The sequence below is a fragment of the Erithacus rubecula genome (genome assembly GCF_903797595.1).
Source record: "Erithacus rubecula genome assembly, chromosome: 16".
NCBI lineage: Eukaryota > Metazoa > Chordata > Aves > Passeriformes > Muscicapidae > Erithacus > Erithacus rubecula.
The window spans coordinates 5,375,012-5,388,299 of NC_136668.1; the positions used below are offsets into that span (position 1 = coordinate 5,375,012).

General features: G+C 38.5%; 1 protein-coding gene across 4 annotated transcripts in view; it reads left to right on the forward strand.

The window, feature by feature from the left end:
- TENM2 (teneurin transmembrane protein 2) overlaps window positions 1-13,288 on the forward strand; it is a gene marked incomplete at its 5' end in the record, with an annotated part of 475,212 nt that overhangs the window by 362,948 nt on the left and 98,976 nt on the right. For all 4 annotated transcript variants that reach the window (XM_079319918.1, XM_079319917.1, XM_079319915.1 and 1 more), the window contains 2 exons: window positions 6,440-6,635; window positions 9,387-9,488. In XM_079319918.1, the coding sequence (XP_079176044.1) occupies window positions 6,440-6,635; window positions 9,387-9,488 (298 nt within the window). The remainder of the gene's footprint in view (window positions 1-6,439; window positions 6,636-9,386; window positions 9,489-13,288) is intronic.

The following is a 13,288-nucleotide window of genomic DNA, read 5'->3' on the forward strand; positions in this document are numbered from 1 at the left end:
TATGGAATTCAAGTTTAGGGATTTCCTGAATTCCTTCATTTGTGATATTTGACTGAACCACCCTCACCTTAGCATTTTAGGTTGTTACATACTTCAACAATAACTTTATGAAAGAAATAATTATGTCCTTGCCATTCAAACAAGGTTTTATACCTCTGATATAATGTTGACACAAATTGAGATAAAACTATCTAGTTATCTGTGAGACAAAAATGATAAGCTGAAGACCAAAATCTTTGATTAGACATGGGAGTAAAGGAGTGAGGAGGTTGATAAGGGTTTATTACCTCTGCTTCTAAGAATTTCTGCAGAAGGAGCTTTGGCTGTGTAAAATTCATGGATGTGTTTGACTGGTAGGAAATCAGGATCAGCAATGCACAGCCCAAAGAAGGGGGAGGGAGGACATGTGGTCAGTTTTCCATGTTAGCAGATGGTGTCCTGAACCTTGATACAAAGACGAAAAAAATTGGGAAATTGCAGACGGCTGTTGACTGATTTTCAGTCATTTCCAGCCATCCAGGCAACACAAAAAATATATCTTCAGAGAATATGTTCCAGGGTGGGAGCCTTTCTTAAGAATGTTTTGATTTTGGCTGTAAGGCTTCATTCAGTATGCTGTCTTGAGGGTGAAATTATGTCTGTGGATCTTCAGCTGTTCCAGTGAGGTAATGGTATAATTCATTCAGAATTTTAGTGCTCACTTTCCCTATTCCATCATGAATAAAATGGCAATTTAGTTGAGGAAAACAAACAAAAGTATAAATCATGAAATGAAAATTACTTAGGGCAACCAAAGCTCTGAAAGTTTGCTATACATACAGGTTAATTTTAATTTTTTTACTGAGACATGGCAGAGGTATGCCTGCATCTTTTACAGGAAATCCAGTTAAAAGTAGCTGGTGGTAAGAAAAATAAAATTGATTCAGGATGAACTTTATATTTCAGTATGATCAGATGTATTTGTTCTAGGTTTCATTATGATGTTCTCATCTAAGAAGCCTGTGATCAGGCAGAGGTTTTTCTTTCCCTCCACCTCACAAGGATAGAATAGAAATTTTGTGACCTTTCTGTTAAATCAAATAATTAGAAATATCATCTGTGTTTCCTCTTGAGTTGGATTCCTCCTCAGGGGACCTGTTTTCCAGTCTTCAGAGGAAGCAGTTCTAAACCTCTTCATAAGTGGGGTTAATGAAATCTGCTGGATGTAAACCAGTATAGATCTAGTCTGAATCTGAATAATAAATAATCTGCAAATAAAGCAGCAAAACTTTTCAACATTCAGGTAGGGTCATGATACTTGTTAATTGGGTTATACAGCAGGAGATTCCGTGGCATTTTTGTCCAGCAATCAAAATTCAGTCAAGCTGCTACCAAGAGAAATTATTTTTTAATAAGAAAGACAAGCTGTTACAGACCTGAGTTAGTGAAAAAAGCCTTGTTCTGACAGAAGGGAGCACAATGGTTTTATATGAATGAAAACAGTCTGAAGTTGACATCAGACGATATTTTAAAATTGAAATTTAAAATCCTTGTTTCTGTAGGTTAGGGACAGGAGCTCTAAAGCAGTGAACAGCTTGACAGTTCATCACTGATCAGTGCTCATATGTCAAGCCGAGTAAAATCCTTTGTGGGAACAAGTCAATAATCAGCAAATTAGGTACATGATTAACCTGAGACAACAAGATGCAGTTCCTGTCTGAGAGCCCTGCTGAGATTTAACCTTCTCAGTATTACTGTTTAGCAAATATTCCAAATGCCTGGTTTAGTCAGTCAAACTGATGTAGCTGTAAACTCGTCTGGATGCAGCCTGTGTGCCATGTGCATGGGGAGAGGAGCTCTGGAGGAGAGGCAAAAAAGTGCAGTTTTGAGTGGCGAGCAGAGTACAAACAGGAATGCAGTGCTTTTGGGCAAAATCCCTCCAACCTCTGTAGTGCTGTGCAGAAATAACAAAATGCACATTGCAGGCTTGAATGATCAATAGGAATTCAGCAGAAGAGTCATATTAATACAATTGATAATACATAAAAAACAAACTGTAAATGTCAAATAATGCATGAAGTGACTCTGCAGAGCTTACAGCAATTATGGTGTTGCTACATGCTGGTAGCACGTTCCAAATGATGCATGAAATGAGGTAACCTGAGAGGAACTTCACTGGAATGTCTGGAGAAGGCAGTGCGTGGAGCTGTACTGTTTTCATTTCCAGCAGCGTGCTTTATGATCATAAATTTTTCACGTCAAAATGAAAACTCAATTCAGTACAGGAAATGGCTTTATTTCAAAAAAAAGAACTTGGGGAGCAGGGGAGCATCAGTGTTCCCTTGGTTTTTAGCAGGTGCTCAAGCACCTTTAGGTGCTCTGAGCAGCTCAGAGTTGCCTGATGGCCGCGGGCTGGCCTGAGCTGGCTGGTGACGCACCCAAATGTGGGAGCAAACTGCTTGGTTGGCTGCCATCATGGGTGTCAGATGTTTCATGGCTATATTTTAATGAATAATTACCAACTGGATTTTATGAAGAACTAATTTTAGAGCACTTTGCAAACAAGTTTCCCTGCCATATGTTTTGCTGGCTGCTTAGATCCCACAGGGCTTTGGCATAAAGGCGAATGCTTGCCACCATGCCAAGCGTGCTCCCCCTCTCCTGTTGAATATGCATCCCTTATTGAGACAAGAGCTCTAATAGATCTTTCTTTTCAATTCCCAATCTCAAAAACTCCTAGGCATTTTGTGGAGACATGCAAATCGTTTCAAATCTAAGAAAATCTCTGAGGATTATGGTGGCTCTCTGTGATTCCAGTCCTGAGCCCTGCGAGCTCTCTTCTTTGCATGGTCACAAGTGGCTCCTTCCTCTGTGTGTGACTGGCCTTGGTGGTGTGTGCAGTGCTGCAGTCACAACCATAGGTGTAAAGTTCCCAAACTGTTCTGCTGACTCCCCGTGGTTACTGGAAAAAAAAAAGTCCTTATTAGTCTATGAATAAAATGCACCAGAGGGTAGAAAGCCCTGAATGGAGAAATTATAAAAACAAATTGCCCAGAAAGAACTTAGCATGAGATTTTAGGTTTGTAAATAAGGGTAAGCAGTAGGATTTCAGTATGCTGGGTAGTAAAAATAAACAAACTCACCAAGAGAGTGAATTTGGAATTTGTTTAGTGATGTAGGCTGGCAAGTCACTTGCTTATATTGAGCTTTAATCATAGTAAGTACTCCCTGCTGCAAAATTGAACTCTGATGATGTAGTCATTTGGGATTTCTGCTGCATGTTGTTCCTGAGCAGTTTTAGCCATTTTTATGTGACTTGCAGTATGAAGCCACAAAATATAAAGGATCATAAAAAAAGAATACAAAAAAGACAAAAGTCAGTGAAACTTCCAAATTACTTCAGAGATTTAATTTGGTTTGACATGTCCATTCCCTAATTCATGTGATTTAGTGGCCTCTTCCTTAGTTGTGTGTGTGTGTGTGTGTTAGATTAAGAATTCCACAGTTGCTTTTTAATGATCATGAAATTACTTTCCTCCTTTTCCTAGATGGGTCTTCTAATCTATTCATATATGCCAATAAGTAGCTTTAAAGCAAGAGTGATATCTTCAGCACAACATTATGTAAAAGTAATTAATCATGCAAGGGTGGTAAATCAGAAAATCAACAGGGCCGTGAAAAGCAAAATGATGATTCAGCCAAGCATGTGAAGAAATGTTATCTGCTTATGAGTTCATAGTGTCATCTTGGTGACCCTTCAGTCAGGGATTTTTGATTTTGGGGCACATAAACCTAGTCTTTACTGACAAGATTAATACACCCAGGGAACCACCAGCAGATACGTGAACTTCCTTCATTTTTCCACCTCAATCCTGAGAAATCCAAAGAGGGATAAAAATGTATTTTTTTTTTTCTGAATCACTTTGCACCAGTACTTCAGCATTCACAGAGTTATCCAGATTTGGTCATTTGGCTTTTGCCTGGGCATTAAATTATTTGTCATAGTTTGATTAAAGAGGACAATACCACTCAGCTGTACCAAAGTTAAAATCATTGTGCCAAGGGACCTGCTCTCACTAGGTCACACCCCATCATCATGAAAAGAGATTCTGCAGCTAAAGCTGCTTCAAGCAGTTTCAGGCTGAAAACTCTTCCCCTTCGATCTGGCCAACTGCTGAGCCTTCTCTGCTGTATGAGGTAGAATCAGCATCAAACAGAGGGAGGCAGAGGAACCTGCCAGCACAAGCAGAGACGAACAGCGTGTTGCCACTGAGAAATGTCAGCTTTTATTGCTGCTTCCTTAGTTGACCCTTTGTGAACAATTGTTCTGAAGAGCACAATTTCTTTTTCCCAAGATGTTGCCCAAGTAATAACATTTCCCAAGGAGGTGATGAGTCTGTCCTTAACCTCTGTTAGGCAATGGGCTTTAGCAATCTTTCCAAATGCCATTGATTTCAGGGATAGTTACATGTGTGCTTGGTACCTCACATATGCTGAAAGTTACTGGCATGCCAGAATTCTCTACATCTCTGGCATTCTTTTCTTTAATTCTACTAAATTATCTGGTTTACCTTTTTCCATAAAAATCATATGTGGAAAAAGGCTCAAGTGGATGGCAATTTGATATTGAGTGAAACTTTTTATTCCACTTCTCTTGCTTTGTCCCTCGTTTAAAAGCATAGAATAATAGATAGAGTGGATAATGCACTCACTGTGCTGATAGCTCTCAACATTAGTAGATTGGGGCTCAAATTCCTCCCTGCCATGGATTTCCTTAGTGGAAAGGCTGCAAGTCAGTGTCAGCTCCACATGTTTACCAGGAAGCAATAGCTCTTCCAGACATTTCCCTTTGTTGCAAGGCTGAGCGTGCCAGGGCTCTATAATGCTGGTACAAAAGAGGTTTTCAGCTGGAAAGGTGAGGTTTTATACCCCAGCTTTGGATAGATTTGATGGCACTAGTGTTAAATTTGTCTCTCTTCCACTAGAAGGGAGAATCTTCATTATTTAATTTCATATAGTGAATAATTTGCTAGGGCTCACAGTTAATTAATGGAATGCAGCATGCAAGACAGCCTTCTCTGGATGTTTATTCTATTTAGGAGGCAAGGCTATGGTTTTTGTTTAAACTGAAAGCAGGGGAAGGTGGTTGGTTTCTTGTAGCAGTTGTGGGCACAGCCTGGAAGTGTTGGAGATAACGGAGGGAAATGTAATGAGGCTACTGGCAAGCAAGCACATACTATTACTGTATTTTATTGAACACATACATCTTTCTTTAGACATGTCTATCTATCTCTATCTACTCCTACACAGATAAATGTGTCTAAAACAAGATGTGTTTTCATAGGGGACTTGTTATACAGCTATCAAAAGATTAGATATATTGTTTTTGGTGTTTCTTAAGGGCTTCCCTTAGATAGAGACTGTGAGATTCACTCAGTTGAGCTTGAGAGCTCCAGAATCACAGATATTAAAGACATGGGAAAAAAAAAAAAAAAAAAGCCTATTAGGACAGCTAGCCCAGCTGTTTTGTTATGCAGAGTTATTCCCTGTTGTAGACTAACCAATATTTCTTCCAGTCCTGTTTAATTGTGGCATCTCCATTGGGAGGCTATTTACTGAGCTTAATAGATGGGAAGCTTATCTGACATTCATCTTAAATTTTTTTCTTTCTTTTTTAAGTTTCATGCCGTTAATGGTGCCATCACTCTTATGCTCTAAATAATCACTTGCTCTGTTTGATCCCTTTTCCAAAGATTAATGCAATGTTCTACCTTATTTGGAAGCCATCCAAACAGAAATTCTCAATTTTCCTTAATATAAGTTCAATTCCCTTATTTGTGTTATTCCTTTCCATGCTCCCTCTGGTTTTTGTATCACACTTGCCCCGATTGTTCCCATACAACCTCAGGTAAGCAACTTTTACTCTGTGATGTAAAATTTGTGCAGTGTGTGGTGATGAGTTACATTAGACAAACACATTTCCTGTCTTGCTATTCTCCTTTCACATTCTGGGGGCTTCCATTCAATGATATGTCTGGAGTTGCACCTCAGATATCAGTTCCTCTTGCAAAAAGAATTTATTGCAGGCCTAGAAAAGAGTATGGGTCTCCTGAGTCTCTGAAAGCTGTGTAGGAACCTAAAATTAATGGTCAAATAACAGATTTCAAATTGTTTCTCAAAAACCATCCTATCCATTTGTACATTTTTTGATCACCTGTGCAGAGGAAAGACGCATAATTTTAGGTCACTGCTTAAGAAAGAATAAAAGTCACAGAATCTCTTTATGTTCCACGGTCAGCTAGTAAATGTTAGTTTCACATTTCTTCCGGAAACACCATTTTATAACAAGGTAGAGGAGAAAACGGAGAGTCAGATTTTGGAGCTGAAACATTCTGTGTTCAGTCTGTTTGGGGTGGTTTGTGTTGTCTCTTTTTCCCTTGGTGCCTGCTCCTCCCTGCAGTATGACTTCATGGAGCGCCTGGACGGCAAGGAGAAGTGGAGCGTGGTGGAGGCGCCGCGGGAGCGCCGCAGCATCCAGACCCTGGTGCAGAACGAGGCTGTGTTTGTCCAGTACCTGGACGTGGGCTTGTGGCACCTGGCCTTCTACAACGATGGCAAGGACAAGGAGGTGGTCTCCTTCAGCACAGTCATTCTGGGTAGGTATCTCCACCAGCTGGGCACTTTTCCTCTCTGTTTATATCCTCCCTTTCCCAAAGCTGTAATGTTTTCCTTCAGTCCTCACTATTTGGCTTATTTGTCCTTATGTTACACTGTGCCTTTTTTCCTCAGCACTACTCTGGGAGATAGTCAGTAATGGAGTGTGCTGACTTTAATTCACTCATTTTTCTCTTAATATTTTAGCATTCCCATATATCTCAAGTTTAGTTTTGGAAAACAAGGCTCAGAAAAGTTCAGTGTGGTTTGAAGCATTCCCCAGCTAATATTCCTCTCCCTTATCTCTGTCATTTTGATATTTTTTATTTGCTTCTCTGAAGAAGCTTCTTTACACCCATGTGGAATAGTATCCAGCAGGAGAGCTGTTTAATCTTGGTGGAAAGACAGCTCAAGAAACTGATAGCTGCAAATGAGATTATTGTTTGCAGCCACCCTAGAGATTAATTGAGCCAGTTAATTAGCTGTATGTTGTTTTAAAGCTTACCACTCACCTAACAGTGAGTCATCTCCTCAACATGGTGGAAGAACATCCAGCTGCAGTTTTGTTAGAATAGGATTACATTCAGTTGAAAATCAAATCGAGTCTAAATTCTCCAAGCTTTATTAGATTTGTTGACCTTTGAAGCTCTTAATGAACTTTGCTGACTATCTTTTCAGTGTTATAACAAATTCTGAGGTATCCTATGTGATATTCTGTCTTAACTTGTGAAGTCTTAAATAGCACTGTGTTTTATAGATCTGTAATTCCTCTTAGTTTAGAGAGACTACAAAAAGTAAAATTGAGGTTTTAGATTTGATGAAAAATCAAGGTATTTTCTAGTTTTGCCTTATTAAAAATATGCAGCTTAGGTTTTTTTCCTTTTATGTTAGTATAACATTCAGTTTGTTGGCCTAAGTCCCAAAGGGTGTAGGTGGATAATCAATACCGCCATTAAGTACAAACGTTTTGTTTCTGTTACCCTGAATTAAGATGAAAAAAAAACCCACTTTCCTATGAATGTTGAAAAATAAAAATATATATATATGCTTTTCAAAAAAATTTTTCCCCATTGAAGGTTTCTTCCACTTCTCTAAAAGCAAGAACATTTGTGCTTCTATCTTGTTATGCCCCTGTTGTGCTTAGAAAACCTTAGGATATTATAAGCTGCCCTTTCAAGAGTTGCCTGGTCAAGGCTATAGCTTTCAAGAGCATCAAAGGTGTAATAGCCATGTAGGCTACTTGATAGAGCAATGATAGTAATTGAAATGAAATCTGGAGAAAAATATAGTGTTTTATCTGGTTCTACACACACCTTCTATCAAATGCTTCATAATGAAAGACTCTGAGACAGCTGAACATCTCTCTGGTGTGGAAGAGGAGGAAGAATAACAGAAATTATGTTAACTCCCAGACAATACTAAATTTACCGTGATTTTGGATACACAGAAAATGTTTTTGTGTGCCATGAAGCAAAATAATGAATAAATCTATGAACAAGCTTCTTCATGAGACAAATTGATATCTTTGAGCATTACATTTCAATTTTTCTTTTCATTGTTTACATGAATCATTTCAAGAGGCCAAGCTAATGACATCTCTTTGAAAATTTGCTTTAGACATTTTGTATTTGGTGTCCTGCAACTGTGAAATTAGATTTAAAGTTCTACTTGAATCCTTTCCTTCTTTGCAGTTTAATTTGAGAAATAAAAATACTCTCTATAGTTCTGCTAGTTCCAAATCCAAGTTTTCTTTTCTGTGTTGTACAGCAGCTTGGTTTGGTGCCTGGGGCTGACAGAACCATCTCATTTGGAACCACAGGTCCCACAACAACAGGGAGTGATAGTGAAGAGTAATATTCCAATTAGATTTTTTGTTTCAATAATTCACTGTTGAAAATATGTTCCTCTGAAATCCAACAGCTTTCAAATTAAAATTGTTTTAAGAATTAATTTCAAAAATGGAATTTTATTTTTAGATTGTTATTATGCAAAGTAGTATATGCTTTATCCAAATCATAATAGAAATTGTGGAAAATACGTATTTTGGTACAGCAGAAATGTTATCAGGCTGATGTGTCTACTCTTCTCACGTTATTGAAGTCATCAACATTTCAGTCAGTCACTCAGACTCTGATATTAAACTTTGTCCTCTGTTTTTACAGAACTCTTCTTCATCCTCTTGCACAGCCACTATCACCTTTTTAATTCATTTTTTTAAGGACTGAGTAGATTAGCCAGAGTAAAAGAGCTCCTCTGTCATATTCAGCAGATATTTTTCTTAGCTTAATTAATGAGGCTTTAAATGCCTGTAGAAGGGAAAGAAGACACAGTCCTTGGGATAATCAGTTTCCCATGGCAGAGTGGTTAAGCAAGAACAAAGTGTCATTGCAGAAGGGAGAATGTTGATTTTCCAGAGGAAGCATTGTGTTTGCCACACAACATAAACTCAAGAATGGCTGTAGAGGTCTTGAAAGGCCTGTTTTTGGAACAGAGGATTTGAGCATTATCACAAGACTTTGGGTTCTACTAAAGTCCAGAACTTAACATGTGACTTTAGTAATTTGCTCTACATGTACTCATGCTGTCATGAAACTTGGTGCATGCTGCCTCACCCGAACCCTGTGGTGTTCATATTGCTAGGGGTTGCACTTCTAAGTATTGATGACAAATTAAAATGGAGAAAAATCAAACAAGGAACCTACAGCCTGAGTAGGAGCCAACCAATTAATGTGCCTGTGCTGCTTTAATTTCAGACTCAGTGCAAGACTGCCCCCGTCATTGCCATGGGAATGGCGAGTGTGTGTCAGGTGTCTGCCACTGCTTTCCAGGATTTCATGGAGCAGATTGTGCTAAAGGTATCCTTTCCCCTGTATTTACAAACATGCACAGTGTGTGTCTGTGATCTACTGATCTACAGTGCCTGCTAGCTAACATGGGTTTGAGCTAGATTCAATTTTTTTTTTTATTCTTAGATCTCGAGTTAAATATGTTCACGAGGAAGTATTGCTCATTTCCCATGAGCTTGCATAGCTACAGCCTGTTTTTGTGGCAAAGGTAGTAGGCAGAAATGGCAGAAAATATTTATTTTCTGGAAAATGGATGAATTGTCAATGCTTTGTGATAATCATTAGCTGGTCTGGCAAGAAAAGACAGATTGTCTTCATTGATAGAGTGTGGTACATATCCTGGCTTGCCTGAGCCTTACTTCTAGTACAAAGCATCTTTCTTGCATATAAAATTACCCTTTGACCAAAGGAACTTTGCCTTTTGTAGAAAAATAGGAGGCAGGAGCTGATAAATCTTAAAATAAACATTTTATGAAATGTCAATTGTAAGTTTTAACAACTAAAACTGGGAAATACATTCTATCAAGGATTAAGTGGAAATCTAAATGACATCTGTGGATTGGCACTATTATTTTTTCTCAGAATTTTGGATGGCAGTCTTAGGGAAAGGATTCATAAAAGAGGACCTCTTTAGTTTGTACAGCCAGTAGCAAATATGTTGCCTAAATTCAGTGGCATCGTTGTATTTCCCTTTGCTCCTGAGCACACTCAGAATATTTTACAGTGTGCTTCCTTCTTAGTTTGTTTGAGATTTAGGTACACTATCAATATTCTGCTTACAATTATTTTCCATGGGTTGTTAATGTTCCAAGGGGGAAAGCCTGGTGTTTGAAAGCTTTTTGAAATAATTTGAAGGGCCTTAGAAATTTACTCATTTCTTCTTAGACTGCTGATGCAGTTGTGAGGAAAGTTCATTGTGCCCCACCTCTGTCACTGCTGTAGCATATCCATATGTTTATGAAATACTCCTTGAATAACTACTATGGCTCTACTGGAGTGAGTAATTTCTGGGTTTTGTCTCCACATTTGGCTCTTGAAGGTGCCACAGTACAATAAAAAAAAAAGAAAAATAGAGACCCCCAAAGGCCTTGAAAAGCTAAGACTGTGTTTCAGTGCTCACCCTGCTCCTTTTACAGAACACTTCAAATAGTTGTTTGATTACCTGAGAAACTAAGACAGCTGGTAAATCTAGAGAGGAGATATCTGTATTGCACAAAGTAAATGGTGTGATAATGTGAGCTATAAATACAGACTGACAGCTCTGTGCATTTCTGTGGTGTTAACCTGTGAAAGTATGCATGCAGTGAGTGTGTGCTTCACTGCCACCCTTCACATACACATGGCCATTATATCAACTCATTTCCATTTTGAGTTGTGGAGCAATCCTGCCTTGCCTACTGAACCTCTGTGTAGCACTGTATGCTGTGTTAGTGCTAGAAAATACTTCCTTCAGGCTGTGACAAATAAATAGCTTTTCTATAGGATGCTTGTCAAACTGTATTTGTCAGGCTTCTCCTGCCCCTCAATGCCTTCCCTCTGCTTCCTGCTTTGTCCTTTCAGTGTTGTCTCTTTCCCCTCAAAAGCAGAAATGGTTTCATGGAAGCTTCCTTCAACTCTTGTACTGTTTTCTTGTCAGACATCATGGTACTTCTAAAGAACAAAGCAGCTTGAAAAAGAACATAAAGTGAAACATGGGTGGGTTGACAGAACTCATGTTTCTGTGCAGGAGCAGCTGCAGTGTTATCCTGAGAGCTGGCTGTAAGGGCTTTGTGCCTCACCTGTTTCATTCCTTTTCTCACAGCCACTGGGTTTTCTACTTACTTGGGTGCTCTTCATATGTGAGAGCAGTGTCAGAACACAGAAATCAAAATTGTGATTATATGCAGGGTAAATAATGGTAAAATAAGATGGAGAATTATATCTTTTACATCATATTACATGTTTGGACATTTATTTAAAGTACATTTACCATACAGTTAAATTTGTATTTGAACTGTCACAAGTATGGAAGGATAATGTTTTTTTATTCAACTTGATATTTTTCAATTGTTATTTCCCTGCCAATGCATCTTTTAATACCTCATTTCTCCACCATAAAATAATTCAAGGTAAGACTAAAATAGAGAAATGTGGAGAAAATGTGAACAAGCTCCTCAGATGACTTTAAGAACTTGTTCCATGCAGTATCAGGAGGCTGCAGGCTTCTCTTTGTGTGAGCCCCAAGTCTGATAGATAGGGAACACGGTTCTTTATCCCACAAATACCCTGTTCCAGGGCTGATTCTGAGGCCCCCAGAGGCAGTGAGACATCAGGGGGAGTCTCTGCAAACCATTTGCAGGCAGTGCACAGGGACCACTCCATACACGTGGTTCTAAAATAGGAAAATGAAGGAAAGCTGTGAGAGACAGTACAGAGTTAACTTCAGATCCATTAGTTTCAAGAAAACCTTATGAAAATTATTGGAAAGAGATGAACTTTTGGCCCAACCCACAAGCTGTAACACACTTTCATACCCTGATCAAAATGGAACAAACTTCACCCTCTCAAAGACTGTGTGGGGCATTTCTCACCCTCCTTCTGTGGAAATAGCTTATTATCAGGTACTCAGTATCAACAGATTTACTCCATTCTTGCTTAGTCAAGATTCCCTTTGGAGTTTAACCTTGTTAAGGTTAAAGAATTTTTTCTGACATACAAAAAAGGTAATGATACATTTTGATCTCATGCGGATACGATATGGCATGCAAAGAAAAAGAAAATCTGATAATCAAAGGATAATTCCACGTGGAGATGTGTCCTGAAAAGGCAAGTGTGTACAGTTAAAGCCAGTGGAAGATTTGCTGTGAATTGAACTGCACTGTGAGTAACCTCTTGTTCACAATTATGGGTAGGAGTTATTGGTGGAAAGTGATGCTCTTGCCGAGGGTCAGTTAAAGAATCAGACATGCACCTGTGATTATCTTAATTTTGTGGTGTGTTGTCACCTTTTTCTATTCATCTCTATTTTTCTGTGACCTCTGTGATATAACCACTGAAGTACATCAAGAAGTTCTTCTTGCTTAGAATTCTTGCTGTTTATGTCTGGTGATGGCTGGGATTTTCAAGGTCTGTGGTGAATCTGCAGGCAGACATCCTTCATCATGTCCTGCCTTTCACCACTTGGGAATGGAGTTCAATGTTACAATGAGTCAAGTTCCTAGAAGTGACTCAGACTTGGCTATAATTTCATTTCATCTCATAAGATATTTGAAAGGCATGCAACTCTTCCACTCCTTTAACAAAACCACTTCCAAAGACATTGTCAAATACTGTTTTGCAACTGTGAGCAGAGCCTCCTTTAATTCTGCATTTTAAAATACTTGGATTTGCATCATAAGCATCTTTAGCTAATCTGAAAAGGTGAACAATGCACCATCACATGGGATTTCTACATTGATCTGATGAGCATAGCCTGCTAAGAGATGGTGTCTAATTTGTGAAAGAAGGACGACAAAAATGGAGTCAAGTAGCTTATGTCAACTGCCATGAAGTTCCCATTTAGCAGATATTCTAGTTGATTATGCAATTGTAATAAGAAACATGTTTAATATTTTAATCTAAATTAAATGAAGGGTTTTAGATTTTTTAAACCATAAATTTGTATGATGTTTGATCAGTTGACTTTTAAATCTGATTTTAAGAATTCTAATTATTCAGATTTATGTTATTCACAATTTATTTTCCTGTTCTCCTTGTGTGGGTTTTTCATTATTTTATTTTCATTCTGTTTGTTTTTGGCTTACTGGCAAAGGACGGCGCCACTTTAATAA